At 44.1% G+C, this 23,220-nt stretch overlaps 1 protein-coding gene across 1 annotated transcript in view; it reads left to right on the top strand.

Annotated features, from left to right (window-relative positions):
- Positions 1–23,220, top strand: part of LOC120794224 (rho GTPase-activating protein 44-like) — an 88,032-nt gene that overhangs the window by 55,363 nt on the left and 9,449 nt on the right. Inside the window, exons 7-19 of the mRNA XM_040135068.1 lie at positions 118–235; positions 2,646–2,714; positions 2,808–2,889; positions 3,760–3,887; positions 5,406–5,517; positions 9,916–9,997; positions 10,127–10,207; positions 12,340–12,453; positions 14,010–14,101; positions 14,253–14,433; positions 20,526–20,717; positions 21,598–22,125; positions 23,030–23,145. Coding sequence (XP_039991002.1) covers positions 118–235; positions 2,646–2,714; positions 2,808–2,889; positions 3,760–3,887; positions 5,406–5,517; positions 9,916–9,997; positions 10,127–10,207; positions 12,340–12,453; positions 14,010–14,101; positions 14,253–14,433; positions 20,526–20,717; positions 21,598–22,125; positions 23,030–23,145 — 1,895 coding nt within the window. The remainder of the gene's footprint in view (positions 1–117; positions 236–2,645; positions 2,715–2,807; positions 2,890–3,759; positions 3,888–5,405; positions 5,518–9,915; positions 9,998–10,126; positions 10,208–12,339; positions 12,454–14,009; positions 14,102–14,252; positions 14,434–20,525; positions 20,718–21,597; positions 22,126–23,029; positions 23,146–23,220) is intronic.

Raw genomic sequence — 23,220 nt, 5'->3', positions numbered from 1 at the left:
AACATGGCGTGTTTATCAGTCCTGCCTACCTTCTTGTTGTCGCTCTGTATATTCTTAAAGAATTCAGAAAAATTCATAGACAAGGCACTGACTGAAAAAGCGATGTTCTGTCCACAGGTATTATCAGTCTACCAAGTCTTCGGGGCTGTCCAGCAACCTGCAGCCAACAGGAGCCAAGGCCGACCACCTCAGGGAAGAGATGGAGGAGGCAGCCAACCGCATGGAGATCTGTCGAGTCAGTGGTCACTTTTTACCCACGTTTTGGCTCCAACAGGCCCGTTTGTTCTGATAACGACAGAGTGATATTAGGTCTCTCACAGCCGTCTTTGTCGGAACAGGCTTCAGAAAATAATAAATCAAAGAAAGAAATTATTAAGCTATCTGTTGGCGGGCAAGTTGCAGCACAGAGATTTGTTGTGAAGCTACAATCAAGCGAGCAAAGTCCACTAAGTCCGACCACAAAAAATTACTCATGACCAATATCGTTCACAAAAGCATTTTCTGTGCCAATTGGAAGCCGTCGTTTACATACTACATGCAGAAGACACACTTCCAGCGACAAAAACGAACTTATTAAGGTATTTTAGCGAAGCTTACTACAGACCTGCCACAGGGACACGGTATGGCAGACTGGTAACGGAGATTGGAGCGCATCCCTTCCAGCCTGCAGGGCCCCCAGCAGAAGGCACACCAGTCCCAGTGGGACACTAAATTCAATACATTTTAAATCATATTAACAGAAAAAGTAAATAACACTGTAATAGAATGGGAAGTGACCAATATAATGAATGAAATTTACAGTAATAGTGACAATTGATGGCTAGTAATGGAAAAAAATGATGGCAATTAATGGCAAATGGAAGCATTAACTCTGCTACACCAGACAAAGTCATAGTGGCCAGCTGGTGAACATAGTGGAGCATTCAGCAGCTAAAGAGCCAGATGTTTCCTTCCAGAGTTGGTGGAGACCAAAACTAGAGCTAAAAGAGAGGGAATACTGGACTTACATCCATCAAGTGGGGGACACAAACATGATTCCAAATGAATGCTCTCTATTGTTGCTCTCTATTACATTGCATTGTGTACATGAGTAACTGTTTTGCTAAAAAGGTGAAAAGATGTGGCCGACAAAATGGCCAAAAAAAAAAATCAGCCGGTGCATGTTTTAATAAAAATACCATATTCAACATTTTCCATACTGTACATCAGCTTTCAAACGGACAAAAATTATGATTCCGTCTTGATATCATCTGAGGAATCCACATCCATACAGGTCAGGCTTGAGACAGGCGGAAACCGGGGTTTGAGCGGCAGAGGGTCACTGTATTTACTTATTCTTACTGTCAACCGTATGTTGCCAGCTGCCGTGGCGACGGAAGTTATAGTTTCAGTCCATTTTTCCGTTTGCTGGTTGATTAGATTTGTCGAAAACTACACGACAGACTTCGATAAAATCCGGTGAATAAATTGAACATGGGCAAAGGAAAACCTGATTACTTTTTGGTGCGGCTGGCGCCACCATTAGGCCGTTTATAAAGCACCTAATACCCCATTTACACCCAGTCACTTCATGCATCTTGTCTGATGGACAAAGATGGACTGCGATCTGGCCAACAGAGACACATAGATGTGGCTCAAAGTGAAACCGTCTTGAATGTTGTTTGGACTTTATCTGGATAGGAGACACTTGAAATGACAAGTGTAAAAGGGAACTTGGATTTATTTATTTTTTTTCTCAGTTTTTTCAGTTCTTTGAGCCCCAGCACATTTTTTTCCATCTCTCCCTGCCCCCGTTCACTACTCATCAGCTATTTTTTTGGCTGAATCCACCTGATTCAGATAATCAGCTGTGGGTAGATCAGGGAAAGATGGAAAATATGTAGCGTTGGAGCACTTCAGGACCAGGAGCGAGCACAGCTGTGGCAATATATTTTTATTCCACACCACTTTCCCAAAAACGGTTGTCAAGTTCCTGTAGGTGTGGCCCCATTTACATTCATTGCCATAACTTTTGAACGCATTATACAGTCGCGACTAAATTTAGACGACAGGTATAGATATCAACCCCGTGCATCCTGCAAAACTTGTTTCATTTCACCCGTGGGTGGCGCTAAAGCAGATGATAGATTTAATTGGCCATAACGATTCACTTGAAATTTCGGACAGTTCGTCCTTGTACAAAGCGCCGATATTCACAGGATTTAGATATTCTGCGAAAGTCCTAATGCTTTTCTGATACCATGTTAATTTTGGTTCAAGTCCAATGCAGACGAAATATATTCCATTCTTGCAGTAATAAATTTTGAGGGTTGTGCAGCCACGTTGGACGTGTGCTCGCTCTGGCTATTTTCTGGTTCTATGTTCTATTTTTTTGACACCTTTTTCACAGCAGACTTTTTTGACTCGTCATAGCAGGAGACTCACAGATGTTACTAATAACATTAACGATGGCTCAGCAACACTGAGTGTCCCAGTGACCGGGCATGCACAATAAAGCACCCAGGGGCTTACAGCCGTTATTACTGTAATCAACCACACCTGTGCTTTCTCTGCTCGTACGGGTCTACATTTTCATATGTGAGTCTTGTGTCTTTCTCGTTGCTCACGTATTTTGTTTGTTCACGTACGTTTTCTTTTCCCACCAGGACCAGTTATCAGCAGACATGTACAGTTTTGTGGCCAAAGAAATTGACTATGCAAGCTATTTCCAGACAGTAAGTACAGCACCTCGCCAGACTGTGGCATGAGTGAAGGATCCAGAGTGTAGTTGCTCGTCCATCACAGAGTCTTTCTGTCTCTCTGCCTAGCTGATAGAAGTCCAGGCGGAGTACCACAGGAAGTCATTAGAGCTGCTGCAGAGTGTTCTGCCCCAGATCAAAGCTCATCAGGGTGAGTTTGACACCGACACAGACACACACAGAGACACACACTCCCGCTGCTGTCCGTTTTGAGACTCTGTCCCCTCTCTAACCCCTCGATGTGCTGCGGTTTCATGTCACGATGAGAACGTGTCCATGTGTGTTAGTTGGCGCCTGTAAACAACCGTGGGGTTCTGCTGTTTTAATTAAACAGTAACTCAACTGTTATGTTTAGGTGCACGTCCTCGGCGTTAGTAGAAATGTGGTTAAACGCAGGTGAAAGTCGTCCCTCTTGACCGATGAGCACAAACTCTTGTCGGTATTTTCATAACCAGGGAGAAATTACGTACATTTTGTCAGCCAGCGTCGGCCCCGGGCTACTTTTTTTTTTTTAAAGCACGTAAAATCAGATCTTAATTGTCTTTCTGTCACATTAAATATTTGTGACTTAATAAGCAACAGTCAAAGTTAAGCAGCTTCCAGGCAGCAATCACAGAACCCACAGAGAGAAAGAGGATACAGGGTCTCATGCTACCACCAGACTACACTGTAAAACATCGTACAGGAGTTTAGGGAGAGCAACTGATCTTTTCTCGTTAACTTAATGTAAATATATAAGTTTTGTTAATTTCAGTTTTTCGGTATCATTTTGACTTTGGCAGATAATAGTGTGTTCACGTGCTGTCAGACCATATTGCTGACAGTGACTAGACAGGAGGTTTTTGTGGCCTTCAAGGTCATCCCGAAAATACGTAAAAGTTCTGTTCTGCTGTTTGTTTTGGTCACTTTCTGCCAACTGAGAGAAAATTCCTCGATACCCTGAGCATCAGTGAAATGCATCCCAACTGCAGATCTGTTACTGTACTTTGTGCATGTTTTTGATTGTGTGTGTGTTTGACAGAGACCTGGGTGGAGAAACCGTGCTATGGGAAACCATTAGAGGAGCACTTAGCGCTCAGCGGGAGGGACATTGCCTTTCCCATCGAGGCCTGCGTCACCATGCTGCTGGAGTGTGGCATGCAGGAGGAGGTCAGACTCTGCGCGAACACACGCTGCATCTGTCCTGACCGTTTTCAACTTCACACACACCGATACACAGGAAACAAACTGAGCGCGAGAGATGTTGCATACGGTATCTGATGAGGTAGCAGTTTGATTTAACGCAATACAACCCACCGCTTTTACATAGAGCGATCAGGATACTTGTAATGAGGAGCGCTACTCCGCCTGCGAAAAAAGTTTTATCATTTCTTCGATGGACCCGGGTGGAACTTTCCAGAGTCCCCCGACTTTATCGAAGTGAAATGCAAAATTACCTAAAATGCTGCACTGCATGTGCATCTTAACCAGAAAACAAGAAAAAACAAGAAAGAAAGAGAGAAACACTTTCCTTGATTGCTTCATCTATGCACAGTTCTGTTGCACATTGTCAATTAGAAGGCTAAATGCAGACTGGAATATTTATTTCCTGAAAAAAAAGTCGCAGGCCCTCTTTCAGCCCTGCTAGACCAGTGTCCACAGATTTTCCCTTCAGTTTCTGTCTTGGCCGTCATCAAGGTGTAAACACACAGGCATCCAAAAATTCTTTGCAGGCGCTGGGTAGCAATGAACTACTCAAAAGATCCAAACCGTAGCGCCACCACGAGGTCCACATCTGTGGTTTTGAGTGGAAACATTCTTGTTCCCCTCAGGATAAATTATAATCACTGTGTTGATCCTCTGTTTTTCCCTCCAGCGCCACAATCGGGTCAAAATTTCAGTTTGTTCTTTGGCTTATGACCTGATACCTGCCCAAAGATAAAAATAAATAAATGAAGGGATCCATGCGGCCATTATTATTACAACTTTCTGACCATGAACCGTCCCGCTCAGGCTGAAACATTGTCCGTCATTTCCAAGTAGAACGAAAGAAGAATTGGGAACAGGTTACTGTAGTAGTGATGGGGGGGGGTCATTTTTCATTCTCTTAAACTGCATAAAGCAACAACTAGCTCCACCATGTCCTCCCCATCCCCGGCGGAAATGACACCTTCGTGTATCAGTGATCAAATGCTAAAAGTACATTTACTCAAGTACTGTACTTTTACAATTTTGAGATACTATTACTTTGCTTGAGTCATTCCATTTTATGCTACTTTGTACTTCCACTAGCAAATGTTGCACTTTTCCGTTGACCTGACAGCTGAAGTTACTACTTGCTCTGACAATTCAAGGGATTCAAATAAAGTATAATCAACTAATAAACTGTGATGTATTATTATCGATCAGGTTACCCAGAAGTATATAAACATGAGCGTGATGCTTACAAATGAATCCATCCATAGATCCTGAAAAGGTCCATTCTGCATATTGAGTACTTTTACTTTCTACTTGTACTGCAGCATTTCTACATTGTGGTATTGCTAGTTTAGATCAAGTAGAGGATCTGCGCACTTCTCCCGCCGCTGCCAGCCATCAGTCATCCCTCTTTAATTTCCGCTGCTGTGGGTGTGAAGTGACCTCGGCCTCACTTTCTGACCGGAGTCGTCCTTGTCGTTTGTGTCTCAGGGTCTGTTCAGAATCGCTCCGTCGGCCTCCAAACTGAAGAAGCTGAAGGCGTCTTTGGACTGCGGCGTGTTAGATGTCCAGGAGTACTCTGCGGACCCGCACGCCATCGCAGGTGAGCTATCAACGGCGCCGCCACATACCTGAACTCCCCCTCTTCTGCTCGCGCCCAACCTGTTGCCACGACGACCGATTCCCTTCGTCTAGAATGTGACACCTGCCCTACAGGGGTGGATTGATGAGCCGGTGCCCGTCCCTCGGTAGGAATCTCGTTTCTGTGAATTCCTGGCACACTCTTCGTTACGTCCACGAGTTACGGAGACATCTGCCCTCAGTTTTGGGAATAAACATCGTAATTAAGCTGCCGAATGATCTGCAGGAGAAGAAATCCCTGATATTTTTGAATCCCTTCCGCTGTTTGTTTTTACCTCTCCCCCACATATCGCTGCTGCTGCTGCTGTCATCTGTCAGCCTCAGCAGTGAATTTCTTGCTGAAGGTTAATTTGAAGGTCTTATGTAAGAGCCACACATGAGAGTTAAAAGATTACTAGGGACTCGATTAGGATTCAGGTCCCTTCCCCGTCAGCAGCAGGGAAAGCAAACAGTGTACTTTCCATTTTTGCCTCTCTGCTGTATTTCTTTTTTAGTGGAGACATTCAATAAACTATCCAAAAAACCGTCTAGTGATGAATTCCAAATATAACTGGGATTAGTGTCAGACGGATTCTTCGTGTTGTGCAGAGGCTTTAGCGAAGAACAAGAGCTTTTTTTGTTGACGTCCCTTTGTCGCTGTCACTGATTTGTTTTCAAATCAGACCTGTGATAGACTTCAAAAGAAAGAAAAGCTTTTAAGCTTTCATGATGCTGTTATCCATGTTTTTTTGTTTGTTATTTATTTATTTTTTTTTTAGGATGGTGCTGCATAATGCTGTTGTCAGATGAAAACCTTATATCTCCGACATAACGACGGTTCATATTTTTAGCTTGAGAACGATACATTTTTAAATATGTCGAGCTAGTTAACGTTTTCAACCATAAAAGAAGGATTTTGGAGAAAGGGACCCTCCAGCACGCAGAGGGTGTGTTACCGAGGACGCCCTCTGGTACATTCAAGAGCCTCCAGTGTCACTAAAACAAAACTGAGAGGACATTCGATCAGAGAAAACGTATCAACTTTAACATCACCTTTGTGGTATTCTGTTTGCCAGCATCATTGTTTCTTATGCAGGATGCGCAAGGAGACACCTGAGGGGATAAACTCTCTCTCTGTGTTTCAGCGCTAGAAAAAAAAAAGTTTTTCATTTGTGTCAATAATGGTTATTTACATTTATTTTATGTTTTTTTCTCAGTTATTTTTTTGGCTTGTGAAGGTTATGGGATATAAAGAACCACTCGTACAAACAGATTTGTTGCACATACGAGCAATTTAAAGTTTTCTCTTAGGTACAGCTGAAGTTCACTAATCATGTACAGATCTTGTTCATTTCTCCACTGGCGGTGGAAAAAAAAAAAAAAAACCCAGTACTTTGATTTAAGAGCTATAGCGGCTTAATCTGAACGAATTCGGAGTTTAAATATGAAACCGAAATTCGTTTAATTAAAATATGCAGCAGCCCATATATTAAACAAACTTGATGCTTAATTGCTATTCTGTTTGCCGTGTGATCGTTATCATCTTGCCAATTTACTGAGAGGCTTTTCAGATTTGATGGTTTTATTAACATATTTCAGAACAGCAACTTATATATTTCAGTAGTTGTTAGGAAAATTCTCTTTGTTGCACCCGACAGTTTAAAGTCACCCACTGTAGGCTATAATATCATCTGTCTCATATCCCTGACTGTCACATGAAGGCCTCTCATATTAGTCATGCATCTCTTTGAATTAGAAAGACTTTTTTATTGTGTACTTCATGCAGCCGAATCCATTCGCTCTTTTACGTCTGTCACCGTGCAGCTCTGCTCTGGTGACGTGTTGTTGGCAGCTGAACCGTTGATACTTTGTTGTTTTTGTCTCTAATGCCACTATACCGACTCTGCAGTAGTCGTTATCTTTTCATGTGCCGATTTCTGACAGCAGACTTGAAGGTCTGCGAGGGTGAACTTCTTCTTTTTACTCCTCGGGATCATTTTAGTGAATGAAACTCGCCCGCAAACGAAGCGGCGCAGGAAGCCTTAGATGGCAAATTTTAGGGGTGTTGACTATGTGAACGATCAAATCTCACGAACCCACACCTCCTCATTAGCAGGAGGCGTTCACCAGGCTGAAACAGACGATCGATGACAGGTGCGTGCAGTGAAGAGAGTTTGCTGAATCTGACTTGGGACACTGGTACGAGCAAACCTCTCAGACAAATGTATGAGATGTCTAGGATAAGATTAGAAGACGGCTCATGCAAGAGGCCCACGAGTATCTCCCACTTGTTGTCCCAATTACCCGATTGGGACACACCCCTAAATGAATGCATTAAAAGGTCAGGATCTCTGTATTTATTGTTTTCATTGTTTCACGAAGAAGCCACGTAACGACACATCCTTTACACATCAGTGCCTCAAGGAGAATTTTTAAAATTGTCAAACTAATTGAAAACGTCCTCAGTGCAAAGCGGAGGGTAATTTTCCAATGAACATAAAAAGCAGAACGTCCTGGAGGCCCGATGTTTTCCTCCGTCAGGAACAATACGGTATGTCCCATTATTAAAAGTCAAAGTCTGTCTGTCAGCTGTGTTCACTGGAGCTTGTGGAGGAATAGAGATGAATCCTAGTCGAGGCCATGTTAAACTGAGTTAGCTCTAACAGCAAATCTAATTTGTGAGCCTGTCCCACCGGGGGTTGGTGGTGGTTGTGATTGGGGGGGGTAAATCTTCCATCCAGCCTCAGTCAAAATCAGTTGGCTCCTCTCTGTAAATATAGCAAACTAGAGGAGCGTCCTGGGGTTTCAAAAATAACTCTCGGTATTTCATGAGCTTATTTAGCATCGGCCACACACAACATGCCTGTATACACGCAGATCCACACTCACAGACAGGCAGACATGTGCGTACACACACTCAGACAGAATGACAGCAGCCTCCAAGCTGTCTCCCCGTGAGAGATGCTCTGACTTTGTTGTTTGTCTTCCATCCCGTGCGTCCCCGGGGGAAATGAACGCAGCAGACCATAGAGAGAAGAAGACAAGTCAGAGAGAAGCCCAGTCAGCCGTCGCCTTCCTCGTCAGCACTGGAAAATTACACTGCCACGCACTAGCTCTGGTCAAATAGTGTTTGGAAATAGTTTTTCTGTTTATTTTGCTTGGGCCTGTTGTAATAGAGTAGGGGGGTCTGTGTTAAATATATTCACCGAGCACTTTATTAGGAACACCTGCACACCTGCTTATTCATGCAATTATTCAGTCAGCCAAGCACGTGGCAGCAGTGCAGTGTATTAAACCAGACGGGCTGGTTTGAGTGTTTCTGAAACTGCCGATCTCCTGGGATTTTCACGCACAACAGTCTCTAGAGTTTTTACTCAGACCGGTGCCAAACCCCCCCAAAAAAACATCCAGTGAGCAGCAGTTCATGTGGATGAGAGAGGTCGGAGGAGAATGTCCGGACTGGTTGGAGCTGACAGAGAGGCCACGGCAACTAATAAAACCGCTCTCTACAACTGTGGTGAGAAGAAAAAAAAGGCTCAGGATTCACAACACGTCCAACCTCGAGGCAGATGGGCGACAGACAGAAGACCACGTCGGGTTTCACTCCTGTCAGCCAAGAACAGAAACCTGAAGTTCCATCGGGCACAGACTCACCAAAACTGGACAGTTGCAGCCTGGTCTGATGAATCTGGATTTCTACTGAGGCAGCAGATGGTAGGGGCAGAATTTTTTTACTAAATACCAAAGAGAGCTTCTCCCAATTTCACGCACACCTGACCAATCGCTGCACGAAGTGAGCGGAAATGTTTTGGAAAGTTGGTCTTGAATTGTCAGACGCAGCCCCCCACACAGTTCCACCATCGAGGATCTAAGAAGCACTTTGTTTGAAGAATACTTGAAGCCTAAGCAATGGACAGCAATTTCAGCCAACTGAAGAATTGTAGTGGGTCATTTCCGATTTTGGCGACGGGGAGAATGGTAAATGGGAAACACATACAACACCGTAGAGTCTGCCATATCTAACAATGCATTGACCTTTAGGAAATTAAACTCACTCACATATACAATCACAGCAGGGTTTCCGCAGCGGTCAGTTCAACACACAGGGATATGAAATTTCCTCCAGAACCAAAGACAGAGGCACGAATCAAACGCTGCTGTATACATTGCATTGAACTGAACCGTTGAAGTGCTAATCAGGTCACAGCTGGTTTCTCTTGATGTTTATCATCATCCAGCTTTCATAAAATATCTTTTTTTTTTTTTTGTCTCCCGCTGTGTCTTGCTTATACATGCAAGCACATCCACATTTTATATGCATTGTGTGTGTACAAGTATATACATGCGTTCATGTGTCATAGCTTTTTCTTGTTTTCTCCAGGTGCTTTGAAGTCCTACCTGCGGGAGCTCCCTGAGCCTTTAATGACCTTTGAGCTCTACAACGACTGGATCCAGGCCTCTAAGTGCGTATCTGTGCAGTTGAATGTTGTTGTTGTTAGTTGTTGTTGTCCTTTCAAACGTTTTCTTTAAGTTTAAGACCCTTATGCTCCACCTCAGCACGCTGAAAATGTGTCTTTTCTGTCGTCCTGCAGCATTCAAGATCAAGACAAGAGACTCCAGGCTCTCCTCAGTGCCTGTGAGAAACTACCCCCAGCCAACAACAACAACTTTAAGTGAGTCGCTGTTCATGTGTTCACCGCTTTCGGTCCTCTCCTGGAGCCTGTTTTGGTTTCATTTATCCAGGCTGACATGGAAGTCAACCAGCTAAAATAATCCAGTTAATCTCAACTCATTTGTTTAACTTGGTTCCTCGACTGCAGTTTTTGGATTGATTTGTTCATTTTGGATCACGAGTAAAGTGTTGAAACCACGATCGCTCATATAATTGATGCGTGCTGATTATATAATTGCAGTCGTTATATAAGGAACCACTTCGAACTTGTTCTCGTCCTTCATCTGTCCTTCCTTGTCTCTTTCCGTTTCACCTTCACTTCACTCTTAAGCCTGCAATAACTGTTTTTTTTCGTTTGATTGTTTTCGCCGGTGAAAACAAGCTGTAAACACGGCAAACCTTTTAAGTTTACTGGTGAATTTGTCAGGAAACAGCTGTTTATTTATGCAACAAGCAGATATGAGGAAACATTAGCATTCGACTGGAGTCATGTTTGTGGCCACCTGATGAATGTAAGTCCGGCACCCCCTCTTCTTTTAGCCCTCGTTTTGTTCTCCACCAGCTCCTGAGGGAAATATCTGTCTTTTTAGCTGCTGAATGCTAAATGTTCCTACAAATGAGACCTTTTAGTCATGTTACATTCTTAAATATAGGTTTGGGCAAATTCCATTGTTTTAGATGTGAAAAGAAATAAATCCAACCCCTGCAGCAAACAGACATTAAAAATGAGCCTTTATTTCATGAACTTAAAAAAAAAAAGGAAAAAATAAATGAAACGGTAATTGAGGCATGTACAAAAGTTTGGGCACCCCACTAAGTCAGTACTTAGTTAATATCTGTTTGTTGCAGGATTTGGATTTACTTCTTTTCACTTCAAAAATCTACAAATTAGGGAATTTGCCTCAACTTTAGCATGAAAACTGTTTATTGATTATAGCTGGTTTAAGAGAAGCATTGGCTTTTAGTTTCATTTCCAGTGACCTTTAACTTCACAGTTTCTGTTCACGTCCTCCAATCTGGAGTGTTACTGAACCGGAGAAAAATCCATCCCAGCTTCCATGGGCCTGGATCAACGAGTGCCTCTAATCGACACCTCCACGAAAAAAACACTGCCCACTGCGTGACCCGGTGCTGAGAAGAAAAGGCCGTGTACCACAGGTGTAGCTCTATTAGCTGCTGGATTAAGGCGAGCCGTGGATATTTGCTGAAGGACTTTGTTTTGCGATCAAAAGAAAAAAGAGGAGAAGCACAACGAAGAAGAGGAGGGGAAGGGACGGGAGAGAAATTAAAAAGAGCGAGATACTGCAGCACTTGTCAGTGTCATCATGGAATCGCACAAATAGGGCGTATTTTTAGACAGTCCTCCTCTGAGAAGATCTGTCAGACCTGTCCAGATGATCGCTGCTCGCTGGAATGAGCTGCCTGATGTTCACTCAGCTGTAGTTCGGCTCCGGATGAGTCACTCAGCTCAGCTGCTCTCGGAGAGCCACAGAAACCCACTAGCCCGTCTCTGTCTCTGTGTCTTGGAGCCCCCTGCGAAGAGCAGTTTGTTGTTATAATACGTTTTAGCTCGGAACGCTTCACAAAGGCAATCTCTAGTGGGAAATAGACCTTATTTAAACCTAAAGAACTCAGAGGGGGAAACTTGACCTGGATTAACAAGTGCAGCCCAGTACTGTCCTGTCGTTTCACACATTCCTCACTTCGCTGATATGCTGAAAAATTCATCCTCATCCAGCTGAAAACTGTTTTTCTTCGTTTGAGATACATGGTTTTCACAGGACAGGGATTCCTATGGTCTTATGGTCATATGATACCCTCTATCCTCAGATTTTGGATACACACTATCGGGCAGTTTACCTGGTCAGAGCTTCCCGCTGCGACTGAGGTCATTTGGTTGTTTTTTACACCTCCGTCTTATTTCTCAGAGAGACAAGAAAAATTAAAGAACTTGTACGCTCTTGTTTGTTTTGGACGGATGCACTTGCAGTTTTCTGACCACGTCCAGCTCTTGTTTCTTCGGGGATCGAACTCAAATTATGTAAGCTTTGGACAAAAGCGTCTCTTTAATTAGGGACCTTCTAAGTAACGTTTTCACTGACTGATGTCTTTCCTGTATCTGTTTTTAAACAGGTATTTGATCAAATTCCTCTCCAAACTGACTGAGTACCAGGATGTGAACAAGATGACACCTGGAAACATTGCTATTGTCCTGGGACCCAACCTGCTGTGGACACACAATGAGGGGTAGGACAGTGATAGATTGTTATTTAGTATAAACAATATGAACACGACTTTGAGGGAGACGTACATGTGACAAATGTGTATTAATCCAGTGCTGAAAGTAGTCCCCTATTAAAGCACTGTTTCCTCCTGTTTGAGTAAAGTCTTCTAAAAACCACAATGCCCAAATTATTAAATTAAATTGTTACGACATCGACCTGCACTCTTAATTAAGGGTAATTTCAGGGTGTTTTCTAAACCCCTGCAGGTGCATGCTTTAGTAGATTCCCTTGTAATGGATGGAAGCCGAGTTAAAGTTAAAATGTTTTCATTTCTACGGCTGCTTAAGTCTAACGTAGTGGTAAGTTTCTCACCTCAAACTGCCTAAAAATGTGAAATATATCACAAATTCTTGCTAATATTACATCAATCATTTGCCGTTTGTAACAACTCCTAAAGAATACTACAACTACCGATATCACTGTTATATACAGTGACACAGATGGTCTAAATATCTTCAGTAAACCAGAGCATAATTAGATTGAACCACTCACTACTGATTTTTTTCCCCCTCTTATTTCCTCTTAAGTAGCTCCAGGGTTATTAAGATCATCCTATTCCACACTGTCTGACAGTATTGCATATATTCTGTCAACATCTGTGATGTTTACATCGAGTGAGATATTCAATCCTCCATGTTTTCATGGCTGCGCCGTTCGGCCAAGTGGAAATATTCGAGATGTCATGCGCATCATTTTTCTTATACATTTCTGCAAAATTCAACCTGAAAAATTTAGTATCTATGGGATTAAAAATTTTGTTGGCGCAGCGTGAGCTTGTACCGACCGACCCTCTTTTCACTTCAGCGAGGTTTGTAGCGTTAATTTGAGGAGGACAGATGAGGAGAGACGCTGAAGTCAGGCTGATGTCAAAATCTTGTTTTCTTCAGTTTTATCCTACCTGATGTCTTCCGCGTTCAGGTTTTGCCAGGTCATGTTTGGGTAAAGTATCACGTGAGTGTCGCCTTTGTTCGGTCTAAAACAGCAGAGTCATCTTTCGCTGGCTTTGTACCTAAAATTCATATGTGAAACGTCAGTTTGCGATGCAGTAACTGGGTGGATGCCGCAGACAGACGGAAAAGAGAAGGACTCCGAATCCGCAGGGATTCTCTCATCGCAGCTCGCTTCCTTTTTCCCATTTTTCTCAGTGGAAAAGTTTGAGCTGTTAATATTCATGATGCTGCCTAGAGCTCAAAGTGCAACAAACAAAAACATTTCCAGGAGACCATTCTTATAATACAGTACATTCATGATGATGACTAAGCAGTTTGGGAAGGGCGAAGGACACCTCCTTTGTATCTCTGTGTAAATCTGACTAACTCTTTATCCCTCTCTAACTTTTAATTAGTATTTTAATAGGCCACATTCCTGAAATGGATTTAATTTTATCATTTTAATGCTTCGGCAATATCATGAAAATGTGTTAATCGCCGCCTGAGCGCAAATTCTTACGATCCGGACAGCGACTCCTCCTCTGCGTCCCGTCATAACAAAAGTCTCGGCCTCCTCTGTTCGCTGCAGGAACATCACAGAGATGATGACGACAGTTTCCCTGCAGATCGTCGGCATCATCGAGCCCATCATCCAGCACGCCGACTGGTTCTTCCCTGGAGGTGAGGAGGGACAATACAAGAGGAAGTAGACTGTACATTTTACTTTGGAGGCAGCAAGGCTTAAGAAAGTGGACTCAGACTTATTTTGGTTCCTGTGGTTGGGGACGGACACTGAATTGTTTTCTCATCTTTTTATGCCGTCTTGTCTCAGAAATCGAGTTCAACGTCACAGGGAACTATGGCAGCCCTGTCCACACCAACCACAACGCCAACTACAGCTCGATGCCGTCTCCGGACATGGATCAGATCGATCGCAAACAGAGCGACCAGAGCCGACGCCCGCTCAGCGTCGCCACAGACAACATGATGCTGGAGTTTTATAAGAAAGACGGGTACGATTCTTTTAAAAAAAAATTTATTTTCAACACTGCATTTTTAAGTATTTTTGGGGGATTTGGGGATCCAGTCCAAATCTAATATTGAAATACTTAAATATAATAATCTAAATACTTTATTTTACAGTATTAATGATTAAAAACAATTAAACCTACCAATTAAAATTACCTGCCTCCTCAGTACGTTAAAGTGGATTCTGAAGGAGACTGGAAGCCATTGCAACGAAGCCAAGATTGGAGCGATCTGCGGGAAACGCTTTGTTTGCGGCGTTGCTCCATAGTTCAACTGCTCAGACAGCTACACAAGGCATTACAATAATAGAGCCTGGAGGACATAAAATCTTTCAGTCTCAGGGGATCAGGTTAGGTCGATCGAGCATATCTGCTCTTTTAAAGCAACGTGTTGTCAATAGTTAGAACGGAACAGAGAATAAGCAGAAATATTCTTCCCCGTTTCAGTTGTGTCCTTTAACGATATCCTCAATGTTACTCAGAAAAGAAAAACCGGGACTTTCCTGGATAATGTGGCAGTCCTGTAGGTCCATGTTATGACCACCAGTTTGGATTATTTCAACTATGACAAATTGTTTTGCCAGGTGGATGGCTCTAAATACCACAAAACCCATTAGCCTCAGCTGCTACGGAGAAGAGCCAAACCAGACTTGTAGTGAACTCAAAACGTTTGGTTGATGAATATGGGAACGAAACACAGCGGCATAGTTGCCGAACTCATCCACACCTGACCCAGAATCCAAAGGTAGAACTTAATATAAAAAATGAATGTCCACAGGCTTGTACCTCCTGACTTTTCATCAACGAGCCAGAAAGTTTCCATCTTTTGCACTAGTTATTTAACCAGGAGAGTTTCACGCAGGTCCAGCGCTCCAACTGTGGGTCGTGTAACTTTGTCTACGGGAAAAGTGATTGGGAAATTTACTTTTGGAACCCGGGGCGTCCAAAATAGCTCCCGGTGCTCTGTAAGAGATGGACAGCCCTCCTAGATCAAGTCTCCGGAACATCAACCGGCCAGTGGAGCAGGACAGAGAATCAGCCAGAACAGCAAAGATGATATTCAATGCGTCAATTTTCCAACGAGCTCCTTTGTAGATGAGTAAATAACAGTGGTTGTTTAGTCACTGAGTGAAGTTCAACCAACTTTATCATAAAAAAATGCAGTTTTGGGTGAAGTTATTATCACTGATATTGAAACTAAGGGTTGAAAAGTAAATGGACTCCAGGGGCCATTTTAACCCGCTGACCACGTCCACCAGAAACGTGACCGACCCGTTTCACACGTGGCTCTTTTTCTCCTCTCCACTATTTTTACGGGCCAGGTCAAATTTTAGGCCAGAGCAGCTCAGGTTGTGTGAATCCCCATCCCTTTATTGACAATTGATTTAAAACATATATTTGACGAATCATTTCACTGGCTGCTGGGTATGTCTTAACACATTTCCAGCAAAAACAATTTTAGGGAATGAAAGATGGGAATGTTATTAGTTTTGCAGCTCGTCGGTCCAAAGTATTGGACAGAGAGATGTTTTCCGGCTGCTAATATAAATTCTTCCAAAAATAGCAGCTAAATGAGCTGCAAATCTCAGCAAAACAAATAAAAAACAATGTTGGAACAGACGCTCTGCTTCTAACGCTCTGGGGAAGTGAAAAAAAAAAAAAAGGAGACGGCGGCATGTCAATAAATCCCTCGTATAATCCAGAACTGAGAGGAAAACTCCTCGGACGAAAAAAAGCCTCCCGGTGATTAGACTCGCAATCTTGTCACTCTGCCTCTGAATCAATCAGCAGTCTCCTCTGCCTCTGTGCTGTCGTCACAGCTTCATTCAGGGTGGATCCTAACTGACAGCTGATTTCTTTTTTTCTTTTTTTTCTTCTCCGAGGCACGTGAAGTTTCCACATGACTGCCGTCCGACAGGGTTGGACATGTGAAGTAAGAGCAGGAGAATTCCCCGCTGATTACGCAAGTTTCAGTGTGAGAAGTGACCCCCGGGGGAAAAGCTGAGTTTCACCACGAGGTGGACAGAAAGGATACGGTGTCACTCTTTTTTTATCTGTAGCACCTGCCTTCAGGCTTTTTATGCAGCCGAATGAGAGGGTTTGAAGTGAGAAAAAAGCCGAAAAAAGAAAAAGGGGAGAGCAGAGTCCGACAGACAGAGGGAGAGAGGGCATTTAGTGTGTGAAATGAGGAATCTGACAATCCTCAAGCGGTGGAGAAAGATTAGTTGAAAACCAGTTACTCGCTCTCTTTATCTTTCTCTGTCCGTCTCAGTGTCTCTCTTCTTTAATGCTTTAATACACCCTCGGTCTTATTAGACCCCGCGGGTAGTCTGAGCCGTCTGCGGCCCAGGGACCACAAGTAGCCCGGGCTAATTAAACCCGGGCCGGGTGTGTCAGTGTGTGCTGGGTCTCAGAGGTGGAGCTCAGCTTTCAGTAGAAACGCACAGCAAGCGCTCTTCAGAACCGGAGTGGGGCTTCGAAAGAGAGGTTGTCTTACCTTTTATCTTCACCGCGACGGTTACTTTTGAAATGTAATAGGTTACAGATTTTCAGTTACCCTGTTAAAAAGGTAATAAGGAATGTAACTATTTTAATTACTTCATTACAGTAATGTAACTTATTACATTTGATTACTTTTTGATTAGTTTTCTAGGAAATGTTTTAAACTGGGGCAATAAAGCTCCCAAAAAACATAAGTATGAACCAGGCATGTAAAACTCAACAGTGATATCTGTCAAACTTTTATTAAAAGTTCTTTTCTGATTTCAAAAGGAAAAATACTGTTGAATTTCCAGAACTGAAAGGTTCTTGTCCCGCAACCTCGAACAAACTTGAGGATGAATTAAAAATGTGTAAAACACTCAATATGTTTAAGATCATTTTCAAAAATAAAGTATTGTCTGTGGGCATTAGGTGAAATGATATAATCATGAAGTACGTAGTGTCTTGGTGAATGTAGAAGGGCATATTAAGACCTTAAAAAAGCGTCTTCACCAGAAGACATACAGTTTCAGTGATCGACCCACAGCAGAAAAAAATTCAACAATAAAATGTCAAAATATTGCGGCCAAAAAAATAGATGTTTGCTACATTTGAATCGAAGCAAATCTTTCTCCGTTGTTGCAGACGCCTACACACCTAGGTGTATTAATAAAGCAGTGCTTTTGTGACGGCCGACCTGTAGCAAGCGTCGCGGCTGCAGCGTAATAACAGGTAAACTCCGCTGGTGGAGACAAGACACGTTGGAACCAAACCATGAAAAACGCCCCCAGGCCAAAAGCACTCACAAGGGGTGCTCTCGTACTTTTGGCCAAATAGTGTCGATATAAACACAATGCAAAACTCTGTAGCATTCGTGTAAATGAAAGGAAGCAGTATGTCACCACTGCAAAGTAACCACACTAGTGAAAGAATCGCTGCGGCTGCTTGAAACCTTTCGCATTGCCTCTCCGATTTTGGGGGGATTTTCTGGAACCCTTTAGGGAAACTTTGACCTAATTAAGGCTAAATGGAGCAGTAATTTTCTCTCTGGGTTTTGACACGGTTGAAGCGCTTCAGCGAGAGCGCACTTCACCCCTCACGTCGCTCTCCTCATTAAGCCCAGCGTGACTCTCGTCCCTCGCAGCCCCCTGCCGGGCCGGTCTCCTCGTTTTCATTTCGCTGCTCCCCCGTCTTGGCTCTGGTCTTAAAGGTTTATCCTGCCAAAGTTCCTCCGCTGCTTTGATAAGGATGCTGGTAATGAGCCCGGGGAGACTCTGTGCTCCGCGATCTTTGCTCCTGTCCTCATTGTGCTTGTCTCTGTTTTAACAATGCAGCATTAGGAAGATACAAAGGTACAGTATAGTTCCTCTCCCTCCACTCATCCTCTCATCGGTCAATTCATCATCTGTCCGTCTCAGCTGCACGTTGACAGGAACTGTCTGTCATTTTGTCATATGTGTGTGTTCAGTGCTCCAGTCATGTCTGCCTGAAGTGACACACTTGGACTCCTATAGTTCAATGTCTCCAACAGAGTGGGGGGACAAATGAACAAAGCAGGTCTTTCTTTCTGTGTTTACATAAGTAGCATCTTTGCAGTTTCTGGCACTGGACAGACTTGTTCAGCCTGTGAGTACAAAAGCCTCTTGTTGCTCCGTCTTAGCTGACTGCATGGTTATGCTAGTTCCTGTTCTTCCTGCCATATTAAAGGAGCCGCTTGAACATTTTTGGAAACACGCTGGTATACTTTCTGCTAATGTTAATAGCTTAGCATAAAGACTGGAAGGAAAGGGGAAGCAGCCGGCCTGAAATTCACCTGCCAGCACCTTCAAACCAGTGGTAGAAAGTAACTAAGTACGTTTTATTCAAGCACTGATCTGAAGTACAGTTAAATTATTTTTATTTTACTGGAGTAGTTCCTTTTTTTTTAAAGGCAAATATTGTACTTCTTACTCCACTACATTTGGCACCTATAGTTACTTTGCACTGCAACATTTTTCATACAAAACATATGATCTGCTTCTAAAATACGATCCATTGTGCACAAACTCTTTGTCCCAGCAAGTCATTTAGGGTGGATGTAAGGATGTAATTATATTCAGAAATGTTTTCACGAGACCTGGAGTTTTGCAGAGTAAACTCCCCAACAAAATATAATATATATGTATGTAAATGCATCAGTTTTTGTTTTTTTTCTGCATAGAGAGCACTTTTGATACTTTAACTACATTATTTTGACAAGACATTTTTATTATTTTTGCCTAAGTAAGCTTTAACTGAGTATTTTTCACGGCGTGGTGTTGCTATTTTTACGTGAGAAAAGGATCTAAGTTGTTCTTCCACCGCTCCTTTAAACACACATATTTTTGACCTTATGACCTTATAAGCTACAAGAAAGTGCTCTGACTCTGACGCCACCATTTTGTCTTTTAGCTTCATGTCTGCACCGGTTGCGTAAATTGACATCATCTGCTTTTCCATCGCCTCACGCCTGCGTTTTAGCAAATATCTGACCAGTTTCATTATATAATATAGTTGGGAGAAACATTTATTTTAATTCTTGTTTGTTAATCAGCCTCCGCACCAACAAAGCAGGGAGCAGCTTTTTAGTGGCCATTTTTTTTTGACAAATGGTCTCTTGCGATTTTTCGCCATAGGAACATCAAGCTGATGTGTCAGCCGGTTGAGCTAGTGGTAACTTTGCGCCAAAGATCATCTTTTCTAAACCGATTTTCCGAGGTTGGTGTTTTGATGGCAGGTCGTAGTAACTCCTCCTAAATGTGGACGTGTGTTCCCAACTTTGAGAAATGTATCGTAGGGACTGAGACTTTTTACTTGTCTCTACTGCAGCCACCAACAGTGACTGGACGTTTAAGCGACGAAACCGGAAACGAAAGGGGGAAAAAATGGTCGGGTCCCATGAGGTTTTTCAGGAAGTCAGAGCTCCTGGCCAAGAAATAGCCCAGGACATATACACCCGTCATTTACACTTAGGGTTTTTATATGGATCTACCAAATGAGATGTCTTTTGTCAATTACTGGGCTTCAGAGGTGCTGGTGGGTGGCTTTCGTTACCTCTGGACGGAAGTTTCCGGTGTTCATGCTAAGCTAAGATAGTCAGCCCCTGACTGTAGCGCCATAATGAACGGACAGACGTGAGAGCATGTTTCCGAATGCGTCACACTCAAAGGGACCATCACGTGCATCCCATCCTTGTCCATCCCGCCCAAACTGCTCTTGTGTCGCAGTTATTAAAGCATTTGACATTTCACCTCACTCATACACCATCATCGTGCAGGGAATTATCCATTTCAGCAAGAAACTGTGTAGATTAACTGTTGTTCTCTGTTCTAGCATGCTGAGGCTCATAAGTAGAACAACACGAGATTTTATAGGTGGAGTGGAGAGACCCTAGAGGCTGATCCGGGGTCAGGCCTTTTCAGCGCACTAATGGTACAGATGACAGGGAAGCTGATCCCCTTTCAGCAGCACTTCACCCCTGACAAAGTGTTGAGAGTGTGGAAACCTGACCCCCTGAACCACGCAAACGCACACCCTCCCTTGATTTTATTTAGCTGTGCATCTCTGTCCCACTGCAGCATGGGTGTCAGGGTGATGGACACTTCTTGGGTGTCGCGCAGGGGCTCGTCGTCTACGCGTAAAACCTCCTCCACGCCACCGAGCGCGCATCCCCCAGTCCCGCCCACTGACGCGCTCATCCCCGAGCAGCCGGGGGAATTCTCTGCCTCCCCCTCCCCCACCCCTCCTCCCACTAGCAGCGACCGAGCCAGGTAAGGCTGTTGTGCCCCGTCCTCCTGTTTCACCTCCTCCCCAACACACACAAACGCCTCCCACCTGCTGCCGCTCCCTCCTCGCCGCGTGTGCTGCTGCGCCCTGCAACTGACACCAGAACAGTGCTGTCTGCTCTTTCCCCCAGTTTCCTTGTCCGTTCCTGTTTCCCCTCACGAAATCCTCATCTTCTCACCTCGTCACCTCTGTGTGAACCCCCGTGTCTCGCCTCTGATGAAGCATGTCATTTCGAACTCTGTGATTGCTCTTTAAGTTGTTGATGTGTCTTCGTTTAAAAATTTCCGATCCTTGAATTTGTGGAGCCATGTGTGGAGTCCTTCAGGGTTCATTTTCTGCTTGAGCGGTGATACAGTGCTGTGTATCATGTGGGCCACGTCAAGATTTTCGCTCCTCTTCAGGCTGGATTTTACGCCGCAAAATGTAGAGAGAGTCGGGGAAAAAGTTCATCCAGAGTTCAGTAGAAATGGTTCATTGCTGCATGTGCATGAATCATGTATCTGTTTTGTTTTTGCCATTAGTCCAAGCATCGTTAGCAGCATAACAGTCCATTGTCGCAAGGCCCTGCAATGGATGAGGTGACTGACTTTTCTGTTTTATTTCATTTTTGTTATTTGAAAACCACAGAGATTTTTTTTTTTTTTTGTGCTGTTACCCCCCGAGCCCTCACTTCTTCCTCCTAACACACTGATTAATGTTCACCTGATTTCCTCCCTCATAATGGACCAAACTTAAACGTACAAATCAACATGTCCCGCTTCTCTTTACCTCCACAAACTAATGTGTTCATCCATTTTAATAGCATTTCAGCCTCTGGAGACCAGCTCAGTTCCCCATGAAACATTGATATTTTTATCATTGCAGCTCGGATGATGCATCTTCCAATTGGTCGGACTCCTGTTACGCCTGCCCCTCCCCTGAGGAGGAGAGGCCACCTCCCCCTTACCCGTCTTCCTCATCTTCCTCCTCCTCCTCTTGCTCTTCCTACTCGCTCCCTCACCATCATTTCTACACCCGGGCACCTCCGGGTATGCGTCCCGTCGCTCCCAGCCCCGAATCCGTGCCTCCCGGCCCGTCCCCTCCCCCCCACCGCTCTGGCTACAGCCCACCCCCACTCCCCCACTCCCTTTGCCCGTCCCCTCAGCAGCTTGACGTCAACTCCAACCCCAAACCCAGCTCCCTGCACCTTGCCAAACAGGCCTCCCTGTCCGATGCACCGCATGCACCCCTGTCCGAAACGAATGGCTCCACCCTTTACATCAAACCCCCGCTCGTTCTTACTCGTCACGATCTGTTCCTGGGCTCCCCCAAACCCCCCAACACTCCCATATCTGCTCCCCCTCCATGGGCAGCCTGTGCCTGTAGCCGAGAGAGAGGAGCCAAGCTGACTAGGTAAATACAGACCCCTGCTTAACTCGTTCGTACTTCCAGCACAATTCACACACAAATGAAGAGAGGCCCCACAGGGACAAAAAGAAGCGTGAGAGGGGGATGAGATGAGGAGAAAAGGGGATGGGTGAGATTAAGACACTCCCGACAGCGCTCCCCTGTTCTCTGTCTGATTCCCTTGGTTGTGTATCCGTCAGCCGTGGAGATCAATGCTTTAGGATTTCCGTTATCAGATCCATTTTTAATTTAATAGCCATGTACGCAATCCATAACTTTCCATGTTGCCAGGATATTCGGGCTCCGGTTGCCTGGCAACAAAGGAAATTTAAAGCTTTCAGTGAATGCCATTACAAAAGTGGGCGTTAATGAGTCACGCTGGTGGGCCCAGTCAGCCCTGAGTGGTAGACGGCGAGATCAGACCTTGAATAGCAACGAAAAAAAACAAAACAACGCAACGGTGTCTGTTGAAGTAATCATCTGCATTACTCCACCCTGACTTTTAATCCCAGCAGCTTCAATCATCCATCCATGTCTCATCGGCTGAAAGTGAGGGGGACTGTCAGTCAGTCGGTATAAACTGGTTATGTTTTGACCTTCAGGCCCCTCTTCCCATTGGCATTCTGGCTGCGCTGCGCTGTAAAAGTAAGGAAAATCCATTAAGCCATCAGGGTTTATTTGGGATTTTTGAACTGCTTTTGCTGCACCACAGTATAGACTACATGTCTGTCTGCAACAGTGGTCACTCAGGCAATTTGACATTGAACCATGGGTGCTCTCATATATATATATATTTTCTTTTAATACACCGAGAGATTTACGGAAACAGGGCTGACATATTATTAGCTGAGATGCGCAGAGCGGCTTGTAATTTGTAAATGTGTGTTTTTCTCCTTCACCCTCCCCTCAGTACGCTGAAGAACAAGGAGCTGTCTCCAGTGATCGGGCAGAAGGGAATCCAGGGAACAGTGCTCTCTAGTGGGCAGTCGCAGCTCTCCGAGCACAGCCCACACACCCTGAGGAGAGGTAATAAGTCCTGTGTGTAACTGTGCGGTTTGACTGGAAAGGCTGCCTTGGCACCGGCCCGAACATCTAACTCTC

This window comes from Xiphias gladius, chromosome 9 (genome assembly GCF_016859285.1).
Source record: "Xiphias gladius isolate SHS-SW01 ecotype Sanya breed wild chromosome 9, ASM1685928v1, whole genome shotgun sequence".
In the NCBI taxonomy this organism is placed as follows: Eukaryota; Metazoa; Chordata; class Actinopteri; order Istiophoriformes; family Xiphiidae; genus Xiphias; species Xiphias gladius.
Note: the sequence above shows the minus strand (reverse complement) of the source record. Positions and strands in the feature narration are given on the sequence as shown.